The sequence below is a fragment of the Heloderma suspectum genome, chromosome 8 (genome assembly GCF_057233095.1).
Source record: "Heloderma suspectum isolate Gila_16-S chromosome 8, 16-S_ref, whole genome shotgun sequence".
NCBI lineage: Eukaryota > Metazoa > Chordata > Lepidosauria > Squamata > Helodermatidae > Heloderma > Heloderma suspectum.
In genome coordinates, this window is record NC_139465.1 from 46,695,408 (window position 1) to 46,709,622 (window position 14,215).

At 44.0% G+C, this 14,215-nt stretch overlaps 1 protein-coding gene across 16 annotated transcripts in view; it reads right to left on the minus strand.

The window, feature by feature from the left end:
* The window catches only part of CNOT1 (CCR4-NOT transcription complex subunit 1), a 122,885-nt gene that overhangs the window by 66,250 nt on the left and 42,420 nt on the right, over positions 1-14,215 (minus strand). For 14 of the 16 annotated variants that reach the window (XM_084812378.1, XM_084812380.1, XM_084812382.1 and 11 more), the window contains 6 exons: positions 12,037-12,207; positions 10,936-11,063; positions 8,659-8,899; positions 4,953-5,072; positions 3,530-3,652; positions 3,146-3,297 (listed from right to left, as the gene is read on the minus strand). In XM_084812378.1, coding sequence (XP_084668504.1) covers positions 3,146-3,297; positions 3,530-3,652; positions 4,953-5,072; positions 8,659-8,899; positions 10,936-11,063; positions 12,037-12,207 — 935 coding nt within the window. The remainder of the gene's footprint in view (positions 1-3,145; positions 3,298-3,529; positions 3,653-4,952; positions 5,073-8,658; positions 8,900-10,935; positions 11,064-12,036; positions 12,208-14,215) is intronic. The other 2 variants (XM_084812383.1, XM_084812377.1) reach the window with 1 other exon arrangement.

Sequence of the window (14,215 nt, forward strand, 5' to 3'; positions counted from 1 at the left end):
GTCTCCCTCAGAATAATGATTAGAGCAAGGGCAAGCAACGTGGTATTGTGTGGATCACAACAAACTGTGGCAAATTCTTAAAGTGATGGGAGTACCAGACCACCTTACCTGTCTCCTGAGAAACCTGTACGAGGGTCAAGAAGCAACAGTAAGAACCAATCATGGAACAACTGAGTGGTTCAAAATTGGGAAAGGAGTACGACAAGGCTGCATATTGTCGCCCTGCTTATTTAACTTATATGCAGAGTACATCATGAGAAACGCCGGGTTGGATGAATCACAGGTCGGAATTAAGATTGCTGGGAGAATTATCAACAACCTCCGATATGCAGACGATACCACCCTAATGGCAGAAAGCGATGAGGATCTAAAGAGCCTCTTATTGAGGGTGAAAGAGGAGAGTGCAAAAGCTGGTTTGAAACTCAACATTAAAAAAAACGAAGATCAAGGCATCTGGCCCCATCACTTCCTGGCATATAGAAGGGGAAGAAATGGAAGCAGTGACAGATTTTACTTTCTTGGGCTCCAAGATCACCGCAGATGGTGACTGTAGCCATGAAATTAAAAGACACTTGCTCCTTGGGAGGAAAGCTATGGCAAACCTAGACAGCATAGTAAGAAGCAGAGACATCACCTTGCCGACAAAGGTCTGTATAATCAAAGCTATGGTTTTCCCAGTAGTAATGTATGGCTGTGAGAGCTGGACTATAAGGAAGGCTGAGTGCCGAAGAATTGATGCTTTCGAACTGTGGTGCTGGAGAAGACTCTTACGAGTCCCCTGGACTGCAAGGAGGTCAAATCAGTCCATACTAAAGGAAATCAACCCTGAGTGCTCATTGGAAGGACAGATACTGAAGCTGAAGCTCAAATGTTTTGGCCACCTAATGCGAAGAGAAAACTCTCTGGAAAAGACCCTGATGCTGGGAAAGATTGAAGGCAAAAGGAGAAGGGGACGGCAGAGGATGAGATGGCTAGATAGTATCACCGATGCAATGAATATGAACTTCAGCACACTCCGGGAGAGAACACAGGACAGGAAGGCCTGGCGTGCTATGGTCCATGGGGTCACGAAGAGTCGGACACGACTGAACGACTGAACAACAACAACAAGCAACGTGGTGTACTCCAGACGTTTTGGACTACAACCCTCCTAAGTCGCAGCCAGCATGGCTATCCCTGGTCAGATAATCACAGAAGATAACCTTTGAAGGAAATGTTAGCTAGGCAGGATTGCAACCCCAGATCGTCTTCCTAGCTACATAAATATTTCTGCATGGTATTTTTGGCCATTGCTTCTAACAGAAAACTGAACTGAGTCAGAAAAGTGGAATCTGCTCAAAGGCTTCACCTTTCACCTCTTCGGGGAGGTCTGTGTCTGCTGAATCCCATCCAGCTGCCCACAAAACTGGACTCAAAACCAAAGAGCTCATTACTGAAGCCCTCATAGCTGCCAAGGAAGCCTCAAATCCCTACTACAGAGCTGTTTCAATGCAATCGTCACAATGATACCTGGGTAACCATCACTATCTGAGGCCACAGCAGAATTTAAGGCTGCAATAGGTGCATCCTCTGGGATATTCTTGTATCATTCAATTACATCCAGTGGTTAGGTACATTTTGGTGGCCACTCAATTAGTGATCTTGTCCCAATTCATCTTTGCTACTTTATCATGCAGATCAAGAAAGGAAACCAACAATGAAGCACCCTGGGGAAAGGTTGCTTGTTCCTATTTGGGCTGATTGTTCCTATTTTCTGTCAGCTCGTGGGCTCACAGGCAGGAATTTAGAAGAGCATTCCAGTTCTAACTGTTCTGCTTCTTCCTGAGCTAGATTCCCCTCAGAAAGTTCCCCTTCTTCAGTGCAGGATAAGGCCTCATGTTTTGTTTTTCAGAGGGTACTGAAGTAATTCTCAGCAAGACTTTCCCCGCTCCTCACAATCTGTTCAGTTCTGAAGACACCAAAACCTCTGAACTCCCTCACAATCAACTGATACAGGAACTCCACTTTTGACTGCTTCCTCCCAAACAGACCTAGTTCTGCTGGGTCTCTGGGGAGGATAGTTACGCATCTCACATAAATGGATCAGGTTCCTCCCTGCACTGAGTGTCTATGCTTAAACCAGCGACACAGAGCCCAAATAAGAAGTTGAAAACCAAGAAAATCTTTGCTTAAAGCAAGGGTTAACCTTCCCAATCCAAGGGAGAGGCGCAGAGAGAGAGAGAGAGAAAGAGAGAGATGCTTAAAAAAGAAAAGCATCATCTAGCAAGGAGACAAACGTGGACCCTGCTATCTGCTACCTAAGCAGACCCAGACAGAGTCCTCAGGAACCACCTCCACTCAATGCTATTTGCAAGCTGACACTGCCTGCAGTGAGCATAAGATATCCCTAAGGAAGGTTGCCACCTTTATGTTCTTGCCCAGCTCCTGAGCCTCTGAAACAAAGCCAGTGCAGATGTACCCAGAGTAATGGTGCTGTGATAGGGGAAGCCTGTTTGCCATGCAGCCTTGAAGAGCACAAAGTCCTGTAAGACTCCCTAAAAAGTGGCAACCCCATTGACCTGCCCACCACAATTTAAGCAAATTATAAGACTTCTTCTAGAAACATCAAAACCACCTCTACTACTTTAACATACACCTTCAGGCAAACCAAGATATGCATGTATACTATTGGCAGAGAAAATATAAATACTGGAAAGTTTAAAAAACAAAGCCAAATGAAATCATTCCTAAATCAATTTTCAAATCTAACTAAATTGAATTCATATAGGTTTGAGCACTTCAACTTGAAAACCAATATTGGGATATATACAGAAGAAAATTTGTGACTCATGTCTTGATGAGTTACATCAATTACATACATTTACACACACACACACACACACACACCTACCTACCTCTACCTCATTTCATGTATGGAATATTTTGGATGTATACAGTGCTTTTCCAACTTCCCATTTGGTCACAGAAATTCTTACACCAACCTTGCAAGGTGGGACAGTTACAGATTAGGGGAGGGGAGGGTGACTGAGAAACAGCAGTTTGCAAATGCCACCTATTGAGCCAAGATCTGAACCACAGAGTTCCTGATTTCTTAGCCACTAGTTCCTTAGTAGAGATCCTGCCACGGAAGATGTGACCTGCTTACCCAGCACAAGCCTGAAGGCAAGCCAGCATAGTTGCCAGTGTCTCTGGAGGAAGCTGAGCACTTTTGGGCTGGTCTTTCTCCGGGGCAAGGCCACCCAAGATAGAAGGACATCTTCTCTTTAAGAAAGTCATACAGGCTTGGATGAAGGGCTCCTACAGAAGGAAAAACGCAAGTTTCAGTGGGCTGCACACACCTGCCAATATTTCAAAGATGTACACAAAATTGAAAGGTAAGAATACTGGGTAATTATTAGTTCAACATTTTCACTCAAGAGTGCATGCTGAAAGTATTTTTTATAAATTTCAGGGCAACAATATGTGTTTTGAAGAAGTGACTGTTACCACCAAAAAAGTTGCAGAAATAATTAAGAAAATCCTGCTTTACCCCATGCTCCCGAATTTTATCTGTGAGCCATTTGTCTAGTTTGAGGTATTCCCGTCGAGAGGCAAGTGCAGCAAGGTCAATAACAAAGGCAAATGGAGTACCATTTAGCAGCATTGACAACGCCTAAAGAAAAAGAGTTAGAAAACTGCTAGTCAAAGTATCAGGCTACGCTTCTCTTACCGCAGCACACCCCACTCCCACCACATCTACATTAGCCAGTTCCCAACATCTTTTCTGTCACATAGCATGACAGATATAGAATCCAGCGAAATAGCTTCCAGAGGCTGGAATTCCTCGGCACCTTCCTTCCTCTTCCAACCTAAGAACTGATGGGTGCGGAGGGAGAGGAGACCAAGGACCACCACAGGCAGGGTAAGATGGTGGAAGGGTGCTCAGTAATGTGACATGGTGAACCATTCCTCCTCCCTATCTTCTGTTTATCATGGCACCCAGAACCAAAATACTAAGGATAATCCCTACCCCTCTTTATGACCACTACTGGGGGTTACACCCATTGTGCACACATGGGGCTACTTCTTCACCCAGAGATTACAGAGACTTCTATGGATGGATGGAACTCCTAACAGGCCTAGAAACTGCCTATGAAAGACTGGAGGAGCAGAGCTGGGCCTCAAGAACCAGCCTACCTCACACCCCGGTTGCCTGGGAACAGCAGCTCCTATGGTTGGTTTGAGCTCCTACAACTGCTGGAAATCCACCACCCTGCTCATAAAATTTCAGAGGCATATAACTAGTTCTATCATATGTCTCACTTACAATATGCAGTAATACACCGTACACAATTGCTACATGGGCTCCATTCGTTTCAGCGGGACTTGCAAGTGGCTCTTGCTCTAATTCCATAGAAACAGAGATTGTGCAGCCCTACAGAGCTTGAGATTGTATCCACTCTTGGCCAGTAAGCTGGTACCATTTGGTGACAATATACCTCGCTTGAAACAAGTGAGTGGTTATAGGCCTCAAGAAGTGCTACCCTCAGCTAAACATAACCTAGTTCTTCTAATGTTTTAAAATGGAGGCTGACCTCCTAGTGTCTAATAAAAGATACAGAGTTACAATATTCCAACACTACCAAAACCCTGCACGTTTTATCTACAATAATGAAAGACACACATACAGCAGCCGTATGAATATGCCCCAATGCAAGATCTCAGAAACAAAACAACCCACAGTCTATAGTTAGGTACCTTAATAGTTCCGTACGTCAGAAAAATGTAACTATTGCAAGCTGCCCATTTAGCAGTATGCAAACTTAAAGAGCTGGGAGTTTCTTTCCATAGGACTAACAAGCCTTGTGATGTGACACTTAGCTTTCCTCTGCTCCTCAAACCCTAACCCGGGAACCAATACCAGTGCTACTGTCAATAAACAGACTGAACTGAAGTGTAAAAGTCAGACTCACCTTCAAGTCTTGGGCCACGTCTAGAATACGTGATAATTTTGCCTGGTCGTACTGTTCCCCTCTCATGTACCATTCTGCCATAGCATGCATGATGAGCTGACGAATGGAAGGAGACTGACCCTAAGGAAACATCAAAATTTCAGACTACTGCACAAATTACCTAAGATCTGAAGGAGCAGCTTTAATAGCACATGCAAAGTCTCTTGTTCCTCTATAACACTATGGTTGCATCACCAAATCTAGTTAAAGTGGTGGGGTGAGGAGAAAACTTCAGTGTTTCGGAACCACCAGAATTCTAGTTAACTTGCTTCCCCACCCCCCATACTTTAGACTCCCCAGCTCTTCCCCACCATAAACCTGGTGGCCTTCCCTTTGGTCCACCTGCAGCAATAGCATCCATCATTTCTCACCTCCCAGGCAAGGGGTTTTGTTTGCTTCTCCAGACCTCTGCCGGTAATGCTGCCAAGAAGTGCTTGGCCTAGCCCCACCTCCAACCAAGCTCCTTAAGGAGGAAGAGGAGATATTGGGGCTGTTCGCACAACACAGCAACGCACGATGGGTTATTTAATGCATGGTGAGGCTGTGATGCGTGCAGCCACCATTTTGAATATGCAATCCCCGCTCACGGGTTGTCGCGTTGCACAAATTCAGCAAGCATGGGTTATGCAAGGGTTAAATAACCCTCACATAGTTATTTATTATTTATTACATTTCTATACCACCAAAGCCATAGCCATAGTCAAAGCTCTTCGCGCAGTTTACAGAGGTTAAAACATAACCCATGCTCACCAGATTCGTACAACATGACAACCCCCGGGCAGGTGCTGCATATGCATGTATGTCGCACACATTGCACTAAACAACCCATGCGAGCCACAGCATGTCATCCAAACCTGGTCACTGCCTGCTTCACACTTCTGAACCAGTGTGGTTCTGAACCACTTCTGCTTCTCAACTGGGGCACTGTATATATGAAGCACCAGAAACCCACTGCCTCTGTAACCCAGGAGACGCCCCCAGCGGGAGGAAAGGAGGCGACATCACACCAACTCCACAGCAAGAAGAGGGCAAAGCGCATACACCACTTCTGCTTTTCCTTCCCACCTCCCATCAGCTGAGAGGCTGCTCAAAAAATACTGGGAACTGGCTGTAGCCACAGAATCATAGCACAGTGGGGTGGAAGGGGTCTGTAAGGTCATCGAGCCCAACCCCCCGCTCAGCGCAATAGTCCAGGTCAGAGCCTGGGTTAACACCTCTCCATACTCACGAGCTGAAAATGACAGGGCCTTGAGTAGTAATGGTTACCATTAAAACGCACCATCCCTGCCCTCCGCTGGATTTAACTGTAACACCTTACTGATGAGCGAGACTACAAGCAAATGCCAGAGGCGTCTGCTCTGTAGAAACTAGTAATGACTTACCATAGGTAGAGATGTACAATTTCCAGAAATTCTGGAGCCATGGAAAAAAACCTGGTTTTTTCCCCAGGGAGTTTTGGAAAAAACCCCAGAGATTTTTGGGGGGAAACGGATGACCTTTGCCAGGAGAGGGACAAAGGGAGTTCGACCCTGTTGATTCTCCTGGACCTCTCAGAGGCTTTTGATAACATCAACCATGGTGTCCTTCTAGATAGGCTGTCTGGGTTCGGAGTTGGAGGCACTGCACTGCAGTGGTTCTGCTTCTACTTGGATGGCCAATTACAGAAGGTGGTGCTGGGGGATTATTGTTCTGTGCCTTGGCAATTATGCCATGGGGTTCCACAGGGCTCTATTTTATCCCTGTGCTGTTCAACATCTACATGAAACCACTGGGGGAGGTTATCCGGAGGTGCGGGCTGAGGTGCCATCAATATGCAGATGACACCCAGCTCTACCTCTCTTTTTAACCAAACCCAAATGAGGCAGCGGCTGTTCTGAATCAGTGCCTGGGCACATAAATGGACTGGATGAGGGCCAATAAACTGAAACTCAATTCAGACAAGAAGGAGATACTGTTAGTGGGTGGTTTGTCTGCCCGGCTAGGTGATGTTCAACTGTTCTGGAGGGGGTTGTACTCCCCCTAAAGGATCAGGTTCGTAGTTTGGGGGTGCTCTTGGATCCAGAACTGTCACTTGAGGCACAGATGGACTTGGTGGCATGGAGCACCTTTTATCAGCTTAGGCTGATATACCAACTATGCCCTTATCTGGACAGAGGTAGCCTAGATACAGTTATCCATGCTCTGATAAACCTCTCATCTAGATTACTGCAATGCATTATACGTGGGGCTGCCTTTGAAAAAAGTCCGGAAATTTCAGCTGGTCTAAAAGAAGGCAGTGAGATTGTTAATGAGGACTGGCCAACCAGGTCACATTATGCCAGTACTTTTCCAGCTGCACTGGTTGACAGTCCATGTCCGGGCCTGATTCAAAGTGCTGATATTAACAATCAAAGCTCTAAACGGCTTGGGGCCAAATTATCTGAAGGATTGCCTTCTTCCATATGTGCCTGCCCAGACTCTAAGATCATCTTCAGGGGGTCCTTCTCCAGGAGTCCCTGCCAAAGGAAGTGAGACAGGTGGCTACCAGGAAGAGGGCCTTGTCTGCTATGGCACCCCAGCTGTGGAATGAGCTCCCTAGAGAGGTTCGCCTGGCTCTTACATTGTACTCCTTTCGGCACCAGTAAAAGCTGGGTAGCAATATATAAACACCTTACCTTAAATATTTTATTCATCATTCTAAAATAGAGTATTTCATAATCCAAAGCAGTTCAATGTTTTTTGGGGGAAAACGGGGACCATTTCCCTAATTTTTCCATGCCTTCACAATTCTAACCACAGGAAGGTGTGGAGAACCCTACTAAAGGAATGATTCAAACCATCAATTCAGGAATACATTTACATATTCCTCTTTAAAGGAAGAATGTTTACTGCCTCCACTTTCTAGCATACATACCGCTGAAGTAAGCACGTACTGCATCCACTTTCAGTGGGAAGAGCACAGATGTTTAAGGTTTGCCTCACCACACATTTATTTGCCACATTTATATCCTGCCTTTCCTTCATGGAGCCCAAGGTGGTGTGCATGGTGGTTCTCCTCTCCATTTTATCCTCACAACAGCCCTATGAGGTATTTTAAACTGAGAGTGATGTGCAATTTATTTATTAAGAACATTTTACATCCTGCCTTTCCATAAAGGCATTTACTGGGGCAAGCCGCACACTCATCTTACTGCAAGCACAGGATCAATAGCAAGGGAAGTCAGCAGAATACAACAGTTGCAGCACATGTGTGCTCACACTCTGTTCTCTCTTTTTCGGAGAAAAAGAATGCACACGGAACTGCCACACCACTTCAACTAGGCACTTCAACCAGGCAGGGTCCTCCACTGCTCCTATGTCATCGGCATATTTATGCTGAACTCCTAGCAACTAACTCCAATGTTAGTTCTACTTGGAGCAGACCCACTGAAATGACTGGGACTTAATCTAACATTAGATTCAACCCCTGGGCTCTGGTCAATCTCTCCCAATGACTTCACAGATGTAAGACACTACTGTTCTGATAACAGAATTTGAGGCACCCACATGACAACTCTCACAGAGCACACAGTAAGTACATTTCTATCCCACCCTTCTCCCAAGGAGCAGAATACAGTGGCAAGGAGGGGCCATGGAAGCCTCTAGTTTGGACTCTGCTGTCAATACAACATCTTTGTAAAGCCCTTACCTGCCCATGCCATGCATAATGCAAGATGATGGCAGAGTTGGGGTGGTTGCCAAGGAAAATGGGCATAAGTGTGGAGATGAGTTCATGCCGCAAAGTATGCCAGGAAGTGTTGATTTGTAGTAAAGCCAATACCAACATATCGGGACAGTGCTTGATAGGGAAACTGAAGAGTTGTTTAACCTGTTCATACTGCCCCACCTCTGCCAGCCGCAACAGGGATTCAATCAAGTCCAGGCTCTTCCTGATAAAAAAGGAAGAAATCCAAGAATGTTAACTGGCTAACAGGATTCTGGCTTTAATATCTGTGCTTGAACTGGCTAACATGAGTATCAGATGAGACGATTCTAAATCTATAACAAAAATGTTCTCTTTAAAGCATTGTTCCCCAACCTGGTGTACTCCAGATGTGTTGGGCTACACACAGCTGGCTGTGGGATTATGGGAGTTGCAGTCCAACACATCTGGAGGAGACCAGGTTAGGGAAGGCTGCTTTACAGTTTTATGACACCTGGGAAAAGCAAGGCTGGGAATTAAAAGCAGTGGCCGCAGGGCCACATGAGCCACTCCCATCCCCTACAGCAGAGCTTTCCAAATTTTTCATGTTGATGACACACTTTTTAGACATGCATCATTTCGTGACACGGTAATTCAGTTTTACTAGCAAACCGGAGGTTAAACTAACCTGTTATAAGAGATACGGACACATACATAAATTGTAATAATGAAATGTATGGGGATAGAACATATCTCATGAAAACCTTTCATTTATATTTTTAAAAATATGATTTGTAAGATAATAACATACATTGTTGTCATTTATGAGCAACAGTATGTAAATATATGCAAGAAAATGTGAAAAATAAACAAAATTAACTAAGTATTTACAATACATATTAGGACACATAGGCCCAGGTAGGAGCTCAGCTGCAAAGAGAAGCAAAAGTCCAACAAAAATGGTGTAAATATATATGTCTCACTACAAGGCTATATTGCTGTAAATATTTGCAATGCCTATGTCCAGAGTCCAGTTCCAGCACTCTCCGGTGGTACACTGCCGGTGGGTGGTTAATCCACAATTACAGCAGAGTAAAAATAAAAATAAATGGCAGAAATCAAATTATAAGTGCCACGTGGTGGGTGGCTTGCTGTTTGCCACATTGGGTTTGGGAGGGTGGCCTCCCTTCAGCCAGCAGCAGGTGGGTTGACTGGGTGACAGCCTGCAGCTGCGCTCACCCGGGTGATTGGGAGCACACTGATTCTGAGCCTTCTGGCCTCCACTGAGCTCCGTTCCAACTGGCCAAGATGGCGGACGGCCCACTTGGTGCAGTCCCAGTCCCAGGCGGCGTTTCCACCCGCGCGCTACTCTGGCCTGGCCGCGCAGGAGCGCGGTGCAGAAGTCTGTGAAGGGTGCGCTCGAAATCTTGCATGGCTGGTGGCTGATGCCACTTCTCTGAGCTGGCGTTGGCCAAGCTCTGCTCCCAGGGCGGCACCTCCCCTCCCCTCTCTTCGCCCCGCGCCTCTACCTCGCCTTAGCTGCTTTAACATTAGCTGCTTTAGGAAGTTCTGGGGGAGGGACCAAGGGAAGCAAATGCGAGTAAGGGAGCTCCGCAGTGCCCTTCCGCACAATTTTCTGCATTTCGCGCAACACACGCACACACTGCCGCCGACACACTAATGTGTCGTGGCACACAGTTTGGAAAGCTCTGCCCTACAGTAACTCTACAATTGCAAATTTAAAAAATTAGGATAATTCTCTGATTTTACAGGTCTGAACTTTACTGCGATTGAGAAACCTATGACACAATATTTAAAATCATGATATTTGGCGAAATAGGTAACTAAGCTACACAGTATGCATACAAACATAAGAGCAGAGCTGGGAAGAGCCAAAAGGCGAAGTCCAATGCCTGTCCAAAAATCAAGATTCACAATCCAGACCACAGCAAAAAGCATCGTCAGTGGTCCCAGTCTGGAGTATCTTAATGCACATGGTTAATGTTATTAATGCAATTGTTAATGTTGCTCTCAATATGTACACATTTACAGATTAGCAAATACATTCAGTGTCCACAGGGGGCTGAAATGCATACACTGCTGAACTAGTTTCCCATCCCTGCTGCACACACATCCTTGCATGTGATGTGTGTGATCTGGTGATTCAAAATCTTCTTACTGAAAGGTTGTCAGAAAAGCAATAAAGGAGTCCTAACCATGAAAACTCTGATCATTTCAAAATCCAGCAGCATTTGCATTACCAAGAAGAAGAATACTGTTTACCATGTGGCAATTTCTCGATTGTCATCCTCAGGTGGTGCTTTCAGGATATCTGTGGCAACAGTATGGCAGGGGTAGTCAGCAAAACAGAAGATCTCTGGGTTAATGAGGGAATGCTGGATAAACGAGAGCTGTAAAAAAATGACACCCCTGGTTCTTTAGCCATGCTACATGTGGGTGCTCATCCCCTTCATCCTAAGCAAAAAAACTCCCCTCCCAACTCCTATGCAATTAGATTATCTTTCCAGATAATGTTTTAAAACTTTCAGATTCATTCTCCTACTATGACAAGTTTATCACTGTTGGCCATGCCCATCAGACTGCATTGTTAGAGAAAATCTCACATGCAAAAACTACACAAATTTTGATTTCTAGAGCAAAAATTAGATCGCCAACATACGGTAATCAAACTAAAGCCTAAATCAGTCCACAGATTTCAATCTAACTGCATTTCATACCCTGATCACTACCCATTATAATGACTGCAGTGTTTTTAAACGTTCTTGACTTCACTGTCATGTCCCTTCAGATCCTGATAACACATACTGGACCGGTTTGCACATCATGATAAGTCATTGTGGGTTAATTCACCCGCAGGGCTCCAAGACACGCACCAACCACCATTTTGAATATGCAAGTGGTGGTGGGGGGATTTGGGTTGTGTGAACCCAGCCATCATGCATTATTTGTGGCTTAAACAACCCTTTGATATCCCATGGGTTGTTCTAGGGTTATCTGAGGGTTTTTTTAACCCTGAAATAACCCACAAAGGCCAGGTTCGCATGACACGAGACGTGGCACACCCACCCCAGCAGCTTGCATATTCAAAATGGTAACCAACATCTGTCTCGCAGCCCCAAGATTAATTAACCCATGGTGGCTTACTGTGACATACAAACCAGGTCACTGCCTCAACAAGTCTCAAATCCGAAGCTTTACGAAAAGTCTGAAAGATCGCTTTTTTAGTTCTAGGATTATTATACTACACTACATTTTCTCAAAAGTTGAAGATTCACGAACTAACAAGGTCGATGTTTGTGTTTTTACAGCCAATACTATTAAGCTACAGGAACAAAGAGAAAATCCTAGCAGCTGCATATTTACCTGGCCTTCTGCATGTTTCCAAGGTCTGTATATCAGGTCAACTGGGAAGACTTCCAGTCCTAACCCTCTCTGGACGCCATATACCACAACCTGCAAGCCTTTGCTATCCCGAATTTGAAATCCAGGGTGGTCCAGTTCATAGGTTACTTCCTTGAAGTTCAAAGTTGGGTTCTGCAAAGAGCAAAACAGATAACACTAATTTAATGTACACTGTTCCTCACTGCTTCCTCCAACAAGAGTTACATTCAGGAAATATTTGTATGGTTTAGAATAGTAAGGAAAGGGCAACCAAAACAATGAAGGCTGGCTGTATTTGCAGCTTTCTAGTACTAAAACAATCGTTGTCAAAACAAAGGACATACAGTGGATGTACTACAGTTTAAGTTGCCAAAATAATCCTCATTCTGAACAATATCGTTAATAGCCTCTGCAAGTCCAGTTAAGCAAGTCATTTTTTTTCCAAGACAAAGCTTATAAAACCCGCTGGATATCTTTATAAATGATTCATTCATTTATGTCAGACTGAAATCAGAACCCAGAAGGGAGTTAACTTTCATCTACTCAAGTATCAGTTACAATTTTACCCTTATATTTTGGTTATATTCCTGCATGGGGTTTTATATATTCTGCACCAGGGGTATGCAACCTGGTGCCCTCCAGATGTTTTGGGCTACAATTCCCATCAAGTACAACTAGCATGACCAGTGGTCAGTGATTATGGGAGTTGTAGTCCGAAATATCTGAAGGACACTAGGTTGCCTACCCTTGCTCTACACGGTGCCATCTGAAATCTCTACTGCACCTTCAATTAAAGAGATCTCACCTACCTGCTGTAGAACTGCTACAAAATTTGCCTTAGAAGAAGAGATCTCTCAATATTTTCTCAGTCTAAATTTCCTTCTATTATTTTGAATAAGGAGGACTTTTGGTGAAGAATCATGTAATTCCTACCACAGTTTTCAAAAACAATCTGAAAAGATCTTTAATACAGTTAGGTTGTAATAAGCCTTCTGCTAATTCTACAATAAGCCACATTGGTGACTTAGTACTAACATCTAAAAAGCAATTTATTGGCATTTCTGTCCCCAACTGGACATTCTGCTTGGAGTGGATCTGTTCAGAAGCTAGAAGCCCACTATCAAAACACCAAGGAGGATCTGATGATTTCCTTTAAATCTTTGCCTGTAGCTGAACAAAAGTCCATTATACAGAATTTAACTTTCTTGCAGAGAAAACAACTTGCCATAGGAGATTGGTAAGGATGCAATAAATTCAGTTCAACAGGTGAAAGTCCTAGATTCAGATAACGTTGATGAAGTAGTCCACTTTCCTCTATGTGACAAGTCTGTTGACTCCTCCTAATGATGCATTTTCCATATAATGGGGAAGAATATCATTTTACAAAAGCAATTTTGGATAGCAATTTTGGATGAACCTATCTACAAAAATCTCTGAGGAATGGTTATCCAGAAAATATTTTAATCCAAAAGAACTGGGAACTCAACTGCCTTTAAAGAAAAAGAATAGTCAGCTACAAACCCAGAAACAACTCAGTTCACTGCACAGTAATGATAAAAATAACCCTCAAAATCTGTGACTTCAAATTCATACACGCGCTCACATTTCTCTTTATAAAATTATAAATTACATGTGAAGCAGGCCATTCGTTCATCTAGCCCAGTTTACTGTCTTTGATTTGCAACTGGCTCAGCAAGAAAAGTTTTTCCTATTCCTGCTATCTAATTTTTTTTTAACCAAAGATGCCAGAGATTGAACCTCAAACTTCCTACATGCAAAGCATGAACTTTAGTGCTGAGATATGGTGGCCGCTCCCCATATTAAGTCTTTGGTCACATCTAAGCACATTTGGTCACATTTTGGTCACATTTGGTCAATTTTCATGTATGTTGTCAAAATAAGGAGCTAATGAATAACCACATTAAAATCTGGTTCCACAACTGTCCAACATCACTTATGACACAGGATGAGCTGATAGTCTGAAGTGGTAGAATTCTGGACTCTACCGCTTCAGACTGCAGGGGGGACAAGGAACAAAGGATGTTTCTGAATGCTTGCTTGTTGCATATCATAGCACTGGGTTGGAAGGAAGCTATGAAATATATAGCATGTTACAAAGGGAGCACAGACAACAGAGGTTATTATCAGCAGTGAATCTGGA